Source organism: Amblyraja radiata, chromosome 32 (genome assembly GCF_010909765.2).
Source record: "Amblyraja radiata isolate CabotCenter1 chromosome 32, sAmbRad1.1.pri, whole genome shotgun sequence".
NCBI lineage: Eukaryota > Metazoa > Chordata > Chondrichthyes > Rajiformes > Rajidae > Amblyraja > Amblyraja radiata.
The window spans coordinates 7,528,675-7,542,105 of NC_045987.1; the positions used below are offsets into that span (position 1 = coordinate 7,528,675).

The 13,431-nt window shown below is 42.8% G+C and overlaps 1 protein-coding gene across 5 annotated transcripts in view; it reads left to right on the forward strand.

Moving 5' to 3' along the window:
- The window catches only part of sec16a (SEC16 homolog A, endoplasmic reticulum export factor), a 52,907-nt gene that overhangs the window by 17,866 nt on the left and 21,610 nt on the right, over positions 1-13,431 (forward strand). For all 5 annotated transcript variants that reach the window (XM_033049289.1, XM_033049286.1, XM_033049290.1 and 2 more), the window contains exons 4-13: positions 962-1,059; positions 2,902-3,040; positions 4,427-4,619; positions 8,216-8,390; positions 9,064-9,206; positions 9,535-9,596; positions 11,134-11,272; positions 11,904-12,143; positions 12,267-12,364; positions 13,010-13,091. In XM_033049289.1, the coding sequence (XP_032905180.1) occupies positions 962-1,059; positions 2,902-3,040; positions 4,427-4,619; positions 8,216-8,390; positions 9,064-9,206; positions 9,535-9,596; positions 11,134-11,272; positions 11,904-12,143; positions 12,267-12,364; positions 13,010-13,091 (1,369 nt within the window). The remainder of the gene's footprint in view (positions 1-961; positions 1,060-2,901; positions 3,041-4,426; positions 4,620-8,215; positions 8,391-9,063; positions 9,207-9,534; positions 9,597-11,133; positions 11,273-11,903; positions 12,144-12,266; positions 12,365-13,009; positions 13,092-13,431) is intronic.

Below are 13,431 nucleotides of genomic sequence, written 5' to 3' on the forward strand. Positions count from 1 at the left end.
CTGGCCTGGATGGAGTCCCTGGGTGGGTTTTGAAATAATGCGCCAATCAACCGGCCACCATCATCTTCAACCTATCACTAAATAATTTTCAGTTCCATCTGCTTCAAGGAAACCACCATCATTCCATTCCCCAAGAAAAATAAAGTGACCTGACTCAATGACTACTTCCCTTCGCTCTAACATTGACCATAGTGAAGTGCTTTGGAAGACTGGTAATGGTTCACATCTGTGTCAGTCTTCTGAGCAATCTAGTCCACTTGCAATTTGCATGTAAAATAGGCCGATGGAGAATGCCATCTCTCTGGCATTGCATTCAGCCTTGGATCAGCTTGATAATAAGAACGCCTATGACATTATGCGATTCATTGATTACAGATATCCCTCAACATTGTAATGGCTGAATAACTCATCTCCAAATTTCTGTAGGTTTGCCTTGGAGCATCCATCAGCAACTGCCTACTGGACTTTCTGACTGGCAGACCTCAGTCAGTTAGACATTTCCTTCATCCTGATCCTTCATGCCGGTGCCCCTCAGGGTTGTGTACTCATTCCTTTGCTCTACTCCCTGTACACCCATGACTGCGTAGCCAAGTAGAGAGGGAGGAGAAATGGGTAACGTTTCAGGTCAAAGTCCCTTCGTCAAATTGATTGGATATTTTTTCTTGCTACCGCCCTCCCCCACCTATGTTATGCATCTGCTCTCATTCTGTTAGGTACCCTTAATTTCACTTTTTTTAAATTCCAGTTTAACTCTGGACAATTGGTTTTACAATCCTCTTAGCCCCGTGTCTACCCCTCCATTTGTTGATCTGTGTGATGCTGCGGCAATGAATGAGATCAATGTCTCAGCAACCTGTTGTCGGGAGCAGTTATTTCTGCTGCCCTTATGTGAATCCTCAGTGGACAGGCAGTGCATAAAAACTTTCAATAACATTTTCCCTCCGTTTGCTAATCTTCTCAGGCAAGGATGCACTGAAGACCCCTACAATGGAAGAAGTGGACGAGAGGCTTATGCTGGTTACTATGCAGATTATTATAATGGTCAATATCAGTATAGAGGTAAGAAAAGACCCCTTTTCTATTTTGTGGGAGAGCCTGTGTTGTTAGTGGGGAGGTCAGTGAAGTAAGATGGCTGATAATGTAAACCTGCAGAAAGTTGTTTTTGGCTGTGCACCATGTTGTGACATGGTTAAACCTAGATTTTGAAAATGATCTGTATTTCTTTTGGGAATATTATAATCAACTGGATCCTGTCCATTAGAAAGATCTGGTGGGTTGAACGATATGATGTCAGCCTAAGCCACGAGACCAGATTGCTTAAGTGCCACAAGGCCTTTTGAAGGGCAGTTCTTCAGTACCATCAGTATCATCTCAGTACTGTCAAGAAATTCAAAGGGGAATTCAGAAGAAATAGTTTGATTGTACTCTATAAATGAGGAAGGAGGGAATAAAGGACTATGTTGGTCCATGTAATTATGGGATGAGGCTAGAGTGGAGTAGGTGGTCCTGTTGGGCTAATTGGCTATTCTTTGGTCTAAATGCAATGTAATATATTATGCAGGTCTATCTGTTAGTGCCTCAGGCCTAATAAAGAGTGTATTGGATTGCATAGTGTAGAAACAGTCTAGTTAGCCTAACAGGACCAGTTACATAAGGTTGTCACCACATCACTAAGGTGGGAGGATATTCCTTCCTCTTCAGACTGAGCCTGTGCGATAACCTGAGCTACCAGTGATTATAGGGTCTGAAGAAGGGTTTCGGCCCGAAACGTTGCCTATTTCCTTCGCTCCATAGATGCTGCTGCACCCGCTGAGTTTCTCCAGCATTTTTGTGTACCTAGTGATTATAGTATATTGGTTATGTTACCAGACCAACATTTTGGACTCACCAAGAATATTACTTGAATTCCTGATGGCAGTGAGAACATTTGAATATTGTAAAAAAAAGAATCCAAATGTTTTATATTCTATTAAAAAGGTGAAAATATGTCAACTTCATTCCTATTACTTTAGTGGCAGGAATGTGCCTTTGTTGATAGTCTGGTGTATGCACAGTGTAGTTGATTCTGAAGCATCTGCTCAGTGTTGTGGCAATAAATGCTGACTTTGTACCAGGAAGTGCTGACTTTGCCATTATGCCCAAAACCAGAAAAGGAATTTGTAACCGAAACTTGCTAATATTTAACCTGGGTTGACTACTGTATGTGGCACTTTACATTTGTAGAATGTTGCTAATAAAGCTGAGGCGTTTTAATCATTAGACCCACACTAGTGTTTATCCCATTAGCTGTCTCCATTTACTGTTAAATTATTCCACCTGATTCAATGTCACCCAGTCGAATCACAATCTGTTTCTGCAAGTTATTTTATTGCCTCAGTGAGACAAACAGGACTCTTGTTTGTAGAATTGCCTAATATACCACAGTTTTAACAGATGCCCCAAAGTCACCTTCATTTGGTGATTAGAGTGCTGCTTGTAGTTTTTATACAGCACTAGCTGACTTCTTGTCTTGCTGCTTGCTGGTAACTGAGCATGTTTTTGATGTTTCAGGTTTTTTTTACTCTGATTTATAATAATGACTCTCCTCACAGCCTTATGCTAAGAATACTATTCAAGAAGATTGGTGCTTTCCCACGATCTCCTGGCCATTATTTATTTCTTGATCAAATTTAAACAAAAATAATATCTGGTTATTTTGTTATTTGTGGGAGATTGTGCTGGACAAATTGACAGTCATGTTTCCTCTATAGTAGCAGTAACACAGCGAAAATTAGTCAATGGTTGTAAAGCATTTTGAGGCATACTAAGCTGGTGATGTGTTTCAAAATCATGAATTCTCAAACTGTGCCTGATGTGCCTTTGTGTTTTACACTTTATGTTACTAAAGTATTTTCTTGTCAGACCCAGCTCAGTGGGAGAGGTATGACCTGGCTGCCTACGATCCCAGATATAGAGACTATAGAGATTATGACCGTCCATACTGGTATTATGGACCTTATCAAGCACGGGAACCTTACTACCGGGAGCCCTATGGAGACAGGTGAATATGAGATTGCTCTGCTCCTCTTCTCCCATTGTTAGTTGATTTAGTGGAGCTGGTGTATAGGATAGAACTAGTGTACAGGTGATCGCTGGCCGGCGCGGACTCGATGGGCCGGGAGGCCTGTTTCCGTGCTGTATCACTAAACTAAATCTGTAAAACAGATTTGTATTCCTTTTGAAATTTCTGTATTTTGGTTCAATTTGTGGGGCTTTTTCCAGCTGTGAATAGCATGTGAGATACTAAGGGAATTTCCAAAATACTTCCAAAACATGAGGGGCAGTGGGATCCCTACTTCCATTTGGCATTTAGCATTGTTCAGGTTAGCAATAACATAATATTTCATTTTATGACTGAGTGCAGTTTATGTTCCATTACTTTAATTATGGGGAGTGCTGGGATCATTATTCAATAAAATGAAAGAATTATCCAAGTGCTTGCAGAGGGATACAGGCTTACTGCAGAAAATGGACATGTCTGGCTTGTAGATGCAGCGGCTCTGAATAGGCTTTGGGAACTGCCTGTATTTAGCTACGAGGATTTGAGTAACTTTGGAGCTTGTTTATACCCCAATTCCCTCTCTGATAAGGGAATTGGGGTATATGGAGAGTCGTACTTTAGAAAAAATGTGGCCGATTTTTTTTTTTAGTTTTTGCCTTTAGCCTCAGCTAGGTCGCGGCGTATTTTTCAACATGCTGAAAAATGCTTGCGAGGAAAAAAAGTCGCCGTGGAAAAAAAAATTTTTTTTACTTGTAGGTTTAGTCAAAGTAGTTTGTAGTAGGTCGGCATGTTATTCGTAGGTAATCAAAGGTAGTCAAAGGTAGTCGTAGATAGTCTTCAACATAGTCGAAGGAGATCAAAGGAGGTAGTCTTCACTCTTCACTATTCGTTGTCCAATTTTCCCAAAGCTAGTCGAAGCCAGTCTTCTACATAGTCGAAGGAGGTCTTCAACATGACTTTTTCAAACTCTCCTAAACTCGCCAATTAGGTCGCCGCAGTGGGACAGCCCCTTTAGTCTTGTGCCTGGGTACATTCCTGTCTCGGGGCAACCTGCGTTTCTCTGGAGAAAGAGCTAAGATTATGCCTGCCCCACTTCATGAATGTCTGGGTTATTATGACTAAACAATTTCACTTCCCCTTCCCATAATTAGTTCATGTGGTTAACAGTGCCGACATCAACTGTTGACCTTCATTTCTGTTGCTTTTCTTTGTCTAAGCCATGATCTAGTCCAGGTCCTGTCAATAAAATGGGCATAAATCAGGAATTGCACTTGTGCTTGTCCAGTCACTGAAGCTTGGAGTGCAGTGATAGACAATGGCAATGGTTTCCTTACAGATCATCTTCCTTTGAGTAAGACATTAATCCGAATGCATTTTGTTTACTAGGCGGAATGGCTATGAAGAGCTCTGGCAGTATGACCCTCGATATGACAGTAGTTTTGATGAAAGCAGTCGACGAGAACCATACCCCGACGAATTTGATCGGCGCAGTACGCACAGCGAACATTCTGCTCACAGTGTGCTGAGCTCCCACAGTGTGAGGAGTCGGCGCAGCAGCTTCAGCTCCCAGTCCCAGCAGGTGAGTAGCATGGTTCAAGCAGGTAGTGCGGGGCTCCTGCCCTGTGGAAGTGGCCTGCCCGTTACAAATCTCAGTGGGATGCTATAGCCTCAAATACAGCTGTTCATCTTTGATTGAAATATACAGCATAAGAAGCAGGCCCTTTGGCCCGCACAGTCCATGCCAACACTTGATCACCCATTACTGTAGTTCTATTATACCACTTTCACATATACTCCCTACGCGCTAGGGGAAATTTTAGAGGCTGATTAATCTACAAACCTACACGTCTTTGGGATGTGGGAGGAAATCGGTGCACACACGATTACAGGGAGAACGTGCAACTTCAAACAGACAGCAGCAGGGGGTCGGGGTCCAACCGGGTCTCTGACACTGTGAGACAGCATATCTTCTTGCTGCGTCAAGTGCTGTCATGATGGTTTCACGTTTGAGATGTGTTGATTTTTGTCTTCTGCACAACATTTTTTTTAAATTTCCCCATTGATAATGAATCCAGATGCAGACTGTGCTTGACAATGTCTATTTCTCTCTCCATCTCCAAGGGTTCTTGTGCATTTATTGATCATCACTTATTTTAATGAAAATAATTTTGATTTAAATCTTTTTATTTGAATTTCACAGCAATTTGCATACATACAATGATAACAGACAGTGACAGTCAAGGCATAATTGTGCAACAGTATGTAAGCGACCCTCAAAGCCCTTACCCTTACCCACCTTCAACCCACCCGAATCAGGTCGGAACCAAACTGGGACAAACAACACTCACATACATACACATCCACACAAATATGGTAAGATAAACGAAACAAAAAGTACTTTTAAAAAAAAAAGAAGAAAAAAGGGGGTCACTAATAACAGTAAATAAGTAAGTAATTAAAGAAATAAGTGTGGGGAGGGGGGGGGGGTTAAGGGGAGAGCAGCTGCAGTAGAACAATGATGGAGAGCACTCGGTCCTCTTCCGAGTCTGGGGACAAGTTGAGAGAGTTAACAAGTTCCAAGAAAGGGTTCCATGTATCTAGGAATGTCTTGGTAGAGCCTTTGAGAGAGAACCTAAGTTTTTCAAGCATTAAATTGTAAAGCACCTCCTTAATCCAGCGGGTGTGTGTCGGGGGACAGGTGAGCCTCCAGTTAAGCAAGATCAGTCTCCGGGCTAACAAGGTTGTAAAAGCTAGAACCCGTTTCACCGCAACAGAGAGGTTGGTGTTGGGAGGGGTACCGAAAATGGCTGACAGTGGGTTTGGAGGAATAGTCTGGCCGTAGGCTCTGCTTATCAAGTCGAAAGCACTCCTCCAAAAGGCTGCTAGCTTGGGGCAAGACCAAAACATATGGCTATGGTTGGCAGGAGATTGATTACATCTGTTGCAGGTGTCCCTAACAGCGGGGTAAATTCTAGATAATCTTGCATTTGTGTAGTGGACTTTGTGAAGGACTTTGCATTGGATTAGGCCATGACGGGCACATATGGAGGAAGAATGGATCAAATCCAAGGCAGAGTCCCATTGCTGGTCTGTTAGTTTCGTATTCACCTCACCCTCCCACGCAGCTTTTAATGAGGTATGAGGTTTCAATATAACCGACCCTAACAAGTTATACAAAACAGAGATGCATTTCTTCCGGTTGGGATCTAGAGCTAAGATGGTATCGGTCAGGGTTTTCAGGGGGGCGATTTGGGAAATGGGGGAATGTCTTCTTCACAAAATCCCTAATCTGGAAAAAACGAAAAAGGTGGGAGTTTGGGAGGCTATAGTTGGACGAGAGCTCCGCAAAAGACGAAAAGATGCCATCCTTGTATAGGTTTTTGATACTACTGATACCATTGCTATGCCAGGTTTTGAATGCGTGGCCTGTACTTGAAGGTTTAAAGATGTGGTTTTTAAGCAGTGGGGTCAAGATGGAAGGGCCTTGTAAACCAAAGTTTTTCCGGAGTTGACTCCATATCTTGAGCGAGAGGGACGCAATTGGGCCTGCACCCGCAGATGTTATAGGATGGGGGAGTTGGGAGCATAGGACAGACCGCAACGGGAGATGTGAACTCGCCTTTTCCATGTGTACCCAGGTCGGTAGGTGGTCGCAATCATCATTCATCCAATACAGGAGTTTTTGCAAGTTAGCAGCCCAATAGTATCGCCTAAAGTCAGGAAGTGCCAAACCGCCATCACTCTTAGGAGACTGCAGTATCGCCTTTCGGATTCTAGCCGGTTTGCTACCCCATAAAAATTTAGATATTGTCCTTTCTAATTTATCAAAAAAAGATTTAGTGATAAGTATAGGGACGTGCTGGAAAAGATACAGGAATTTGGGTAGGACGACCATCTTGACCAGATTTATCCGGCCCACGAGGGTTAGCGCTAAAACTGACCAGTGGTCAAAATCTCTTTCAGCTTTCTCAACCAGAGGCAGAAAGTTTGTGTGGAACATATCAGATAAGGGTGTTGTGATAAAGATGCCGAGGTAGCGAAACCCGTCCTCCGCCCATTTGAATGAGGTTAAAGAACGAGGGAGCTGCTTAGCCGATGAGTTAATCAGTAATAGCTCACTCTTTTGGTAGTTAAGTTTATAACCAGAATACGCGCCAAACCGTTCTAAAATATTCGTAATGACAGGGAGAGAGCTGACTGGGTTCGAGATGTACAGGAGCAGGTCATCCGCATACAATGAGACTTTATGAGTTGTGTCGAACCGTGTAATACCTTTAAAGCCCTTATCTGAGCGTAACCAGACCGCCAAGGGTTCTATCGCGACAGCAAACAGAAGTGGTGATAACGGGCAACCCTGTCTGGTACCTCTCTGAAGGGGGAAGTGGGGCGACAGTGTGCCGTTTGTTTGTACTGAGGCCACTGGGGACGAGTATAATAGACTGACCCAAAGAATAAAACTGTTACCGAGGCCAAACCTGTCCATCGCCTCATATAGGTACCTCCACTCGACCCTGTCGAAAGCTTTTTCGGCGTCAAGGGAGATCACTTTCTCCGGGGTCTCACTACTCGGTGAATGGATGATGTTAAGGAGACGCCTAGTATTGTGGGAAGACTGTCGGCCTGGTATGAACCCTGTTTGGTCTAACGAGATAATAGAGGGCATCATTCGTTGAAGACGGAGCACATGGGCTTTAGAGAGGATTTTGAGGTCCACATTCAGGAGTGAAATTGGTCTATAGTTACTACAAAGCAGGGGATCTTTCTCCTTTTTAAGAATTAGGGAGATAGTAGCCCACGACAAGGTGGGCGGTAGGCGACGATGTAAAAACGCCTCGTTGTACATATCTCTCAGGACTGGTGCGAGGAGAATATAATGAAAATAATTTTTAATCCTAAAATAAGTTTTTGTTATATATACCTCCTGTTATTTATTATTATTATTATTATTATTTTTCCTGCCTTCACTGTTTTGCTGTAAGTGATCCTTCTAGTGATTGCATTGCCATGTACTTTGGCAGGATGACAGAGTTGCAGCACGATGTGTTTGCACATCTTGTTTCCATTATGTTTCTGGACAGGAGACCTTACAGTGGGATTGCATGAAAATAAAACAATGCATGTCCGTAAAATAAGCAAATTATCCCTCACCCTCTAACTGGACTTTATCCTCTGTAGAGCCAGGTTTACAGGAGTCAACAGGATTTGGCTGTCCCTTTCGAACAACCGAGTCAGACAACCATCGCTGCCGATTACACATATGGGCAATACTCAGAAAACACTGTCCAACCTAACTATTCTGATTATCAGTATGGATACCCAGCAGAAACAGGCTGGCAGCCTGTGGAGACAGGTATGTTCATCCACACTTACATAGAAACATAGAAACATAGAAATTAGGTGCAGGAGTAGGCCATTCGGCCCTTCGAGCCTGCACCGCCATTCAATATGATCATGGCTGATCATCCAACTCAGTATCCCGTACCTGCCTTCTCTCCATACCCTCTGATCCCTTTAGCCACAAGGGCCACATCTAACTCCCTCTTAAATATAGCCAATGAACTGGCCTCGACTACCCTCTGTGGCAGGGAGTTCCAGAGATTCACCACTCTGTGTGAAAAAAGTTCTTCTCATCTCGGTTTTAAAGGATTTCCCCCTTATCCTTAAGCTGTGACCCCTTGTCCTGGACTTCCCCAACATCGGGAGCAATCTTCCTGCATCTAGCCTGTCCAACCCCTTAATCCTGTTTAACAAATCTATACGTACAGTCACATAAAATGACAAGCAGGGACATGGTATATCGAACTGAAATCTCAAAGTTAATGTATGGAGCGAAACGGAAGGAATTTTATGTGAAATGGTGGAAAGCCTGGGATTGGTGTAGGGTTAATGACATATCTGGGAGTAAGTTATAGGCTACTATACCGTTGTGATGTCAGGGGCTGTAAATGGGGATTTCTACAGATGAGCCAAAGTTTGCTTGAGCCAATCCTTTGCATTAAAACTTTTTTTTTTTCCCCCACCAGCTCCTCCAAGACCTGTGACCCCAGAGAAATTTACAATTCCTCATCTTTGTGTCCGGTTTAGCCCTGGAGGGCAGTTGCTGAAAGTGTTGAGCAACCTGCCTTCAGAAGGCCAGCCTGCTCTGGTTGAAATACACAGCCTGGAGGTACAATAGATTATACATAGCAGGGATCAGGACTCCTCTTCTAACATTCATAATATCTTTTGTTTTGGCCTGATTGTTTCATTACTGCTCATACCTCTGGATCATCCAGCATGTGTGTTAATATTACATCATTGTGCTGGCTGTAAAACAGAAGGATCTGTTGAGACTGGGGGGTCTGAACTTGAAACGGAGAATGTTGGAGCTATTCAACAAATTGTGCAGCATCTGAGGAGGGAGACGAAAATGAATACTTGTTGATTGTAGCTGATCTGTCTGGAGTATTCACTATCCTAGATTACATCGCTGACTTGTATTGTTCTGCTTCCAGACCATGTTGCAGCACATGCCTGAACAGGAGGAGTTGAGGAACTTCCCAGGGCCATTAGCAAAGTAAGTTCCTTGACTCCACACCTCCCAGAGAGATTTTGGTTGTACACTGGTTCTGACACAGGACCAGCAATTGACAGAGTTGGTCAATTTGTCTGTGTATAATTAGCAGGTCTTCATAATGACCCGAGTCCCAGAAGTAAACTATGTTGAGGTATGGAAGAGACACAATGTGATTAAAAGTTTGTATTGTTTCACTTAAAATGAAGATTTGAAATTATTTTTTTATTATAAAAAATTACACATGCATGAATAACACCCTTTACTTAGGATTAACACTTGTGACATTGATTTAATTTTGCAGTTTGATCATGGAGATAGCTTTCCAGACTTTTTTCCTGTGAACCTTGCCTAAAAGTCCTACCTTAGTCTTAGTCTTAAGCTTCACAGTTGCTCTTGCCCTACTTCCAATTGTCCTTTTCATAATCTTACCTAATAATTCAAACCATTTGTAGAATTAGTGCGAAGTGCTTTTTGAAATTGGCTTCTAAATGGGCTAACCCTAATATTAAACTTGTGCCCTTGGTTATGATTCCCCCCCCCCCCCCCCCCCCACCCCCCCAAACAGGGTAACTACAGGGAAGAAAATTCCGTAATCATTTTAATTAGTTTGATTAGATCACCATCAACTGTCTAAACTTAAATACAAGCCACAATACTGTAGAGTCGTCTCGGTACGAGTTGTTAAAGATTAGCATCAGAATGATGGATTTGCATGTCTCTTTAACAAAGCTAATGTAGCACTGCTGAGGTGTTTAGAAACATAGAAAATAGGTGCAGGAGGAAGCCATTCGGCCCTTCAAGCCAGCACCGCAGTGTCCTCAGTTGGGATTTGGGAGTGCCATGCTCCCGGTCCAGTAACTGAAACAAACTTTCGCCTTTTTCAGAACGGCCACATTTCCACATTTCCCCCACCCCCAAAGTCCTTCTAAGATACATAACAATGGTTATCATTTGTAATAATGTTTTTATACTTGATGCATTGTTTTAGAGATTTACCACTTCCTCTCAATTCCTATTGCATAATTTGCTGGGTCTTCTAACTTCCATCTATAAAATCTTTTTAACACGACTTCGTACCTTTTATCCTAGTTTTTCACACATGTAATGAAAAACTAGAACCCAATACAAGTCTCTGGAGAAGATATCAGAGTACATCCTAATAATCTGAAAGCGTTAGCTTTGTACACAATGTTTAAGAAGGAACTGCAGATGCTGGAAAATCGAAAGGTAGACAAAAATGCTGGAGAAACTCAGCGGGTGAGGCAGCATCTATGGAGCGAAGGAAATAGGCAACGTTTCGTCCCGAAACGTTGCCTATTTCCTTCGCTCCATAGATGCTGCCTCACCCGCTGAGTTTCTCCAGCATTTTTGTCTGGCTTTATACACAATGTTGATTTGCCTCCACTTTTACACAATCCACATCTCAAGGTTGCCTCTATTTAAGTGTACTCCTAAACTTCCTGCACTGCTCCTGATTAAATAATTGCTGTGCTGAGTGAAGTTTAAAGGTTGAAGGTTCAATCTGGTTTTGTTTCAGGGAAGAGACTCATAAAGTTGATGTCATCAACTTTTCCCAAAACAAGGCCACAGAGTGCTTAAGAAATGAAGAGCTACTGGACAAGGAGTCGGCCAACTTGTTATGGGACCTGATTGTCCTGCTATGTAGGCAAAATGGGGTGAGTCTCTGCATTTTATGAGTTTTCTGGAATTGAAGCCACGTAATCTCACTTGCATTGGTTGCTTTAGGCTTGATAAACGATTGCCTGGTTTGCATTTAAAGCCTCCACTGTGATGTGATCCTTTTAACTGGGTAGGACTAAGATTTCTTTCTGCGCATGCACTGATTATATACAAGGGATGGCAGTGGTATGCATAGACTGTACAACAATAGACGAGGGTGAAATGTTTCCTGGTAATTCTCGCATCCATCTGCAGAAATTAACATATGTACTGCGAGACTTCCTAGTGTGGCAGATTAATATTTATGCCTTAGCCAACATCTCTGAAACATTATTTTATCCAATAATTAATACAGTGCATGAAATCTCGCGCGTGCAGGATTCTATGTACTGCATTTATTTGTTTGTAAATTGCCAATAGGAATGTTCTGAGTTTGGGAACATGCTATGTGTACATTTTATTTCCATTTCCCTCTTACTTCTAGGGAGTTGATGATATTGAATGCCCACTGGCTGCAGTTCCATAACCATTGAGTACCACAAAGATCAAAGCTTAAAGCAAGTTTTCTGTTTGCATTTTGTTGGGATTGTAAATGAAAGTGTTTCTTGGCATCATTGTGCATTGCAGACAGTGATTGGTACAGACATTGCTGAGCTCCTGCTGCGGGAACACCGATCCGTCTGGCTTCCTGGCAAATCGCCAAATGAAGCCAATCTGATTGACTTCAACAACGACCTGGTTCCGCGTGCAGAGGACGAGTCCTGCGCCTCTCTCCTTACTGACAGCTTCCTTGACAACATTGTGACAGAGTGTAGCAGCAAGGACACCGAGCGTTTCCGGGAATTGCTCCTCTTTGGCCGCAAGAAGGTAATTTATCAGATCTTCAAATCTCCTTGATGGGCTGGCACTGGTTCCAATGGGAATGTTGGAGGGGGGGGGGAGGTTGGGCAATGTGACATGTATTCCTTGTTGACCGAGATGTGTTTGCAGGATGCCCTGGAATCTGCAATGAAGCATGGTCTGTGGGGTCACGCTCTCTTACTGGCCAGCAAAATGGACAATCGGACGCATGCAAAGGTCATGACCAGGTAGGGTCTCCGTTCAATATTGTCCAAAATTCCCATGTATCTTTGGTGCACGATTAGAATTACAAAGCAGTAGTAAAGCTAAATTTGTGTAGATCACGTTTGCAATACCATGTCGAGTTTTAGACTACTGGAAAAGGTGCTAGATGACTAATATTATTGGCCAAGTATGTATTTGAACAAAACCTCAAGGACCTTAATTTCACACCATTCTCATAAGTGAATCATTTACTAAAGCAACATCAGCAAAATCTGAACGTATGAATAGACTTTGCCTGGCCCAGTGGATTCCTGGGCATTTGACAAAGTATTTAGCAGTGAAGTGGCAGAATCCACTATGTGTTTATGCTCTAGAATGCCATCCAGATCTCTGGTCATGGGTTGGGCTCGATGGTTACCCGCGAAGATGAGTGGTCTATTAACAGCCCTTATCTGGGGTGAAGTCTTGGGTTGATGCATGGTATATCGCAGCTGTTCTGGCTTAAGGAATGAAAGAACAGAATTGTCCTCAATTGACCCTGCCCTGTCCTTCAGGACAGGGGAGCTGGAAATAAATTCTGTCATCTTGATATGCCCTGATGTTTTATCCTTAGGAAATCCTACCCAATATAATATAGTGTCTAATAAGTTAAACTTTGTTCTTTGTAGGTTTGCCAATAGCCTACCCATCAATGATCCTCTGCAGACAGTGTACCAGTTGATGTCAGGCCGCATGCCAGCTGCAGCAACGGTGAGTCTGATTTCTACTTTTAAATCGATTTAAAAAAAAAAAAACTATCAGCACTGACTCATCCAACACTTATCTCTGGAGAAAGTAAGTTGCGTTTAGTTGTGAGATACAACGTGGAAACAGGCCCTACGGCCCACCAAGTCTGCACCGAACAGCGATCCCCGCACACTTGCATTATCCTACACACACTAGGGACAATATACAATTATACCAAGCCAATTAATTTACAAACCGTTACATCTTTGAGGTGTGGGAGGAAACCGGAGATCCCAGAGAAAACCCAATAGGACATACAATAGGACACACTGCTTTCAATGAAATGGCACAATGAAAAGTGAAA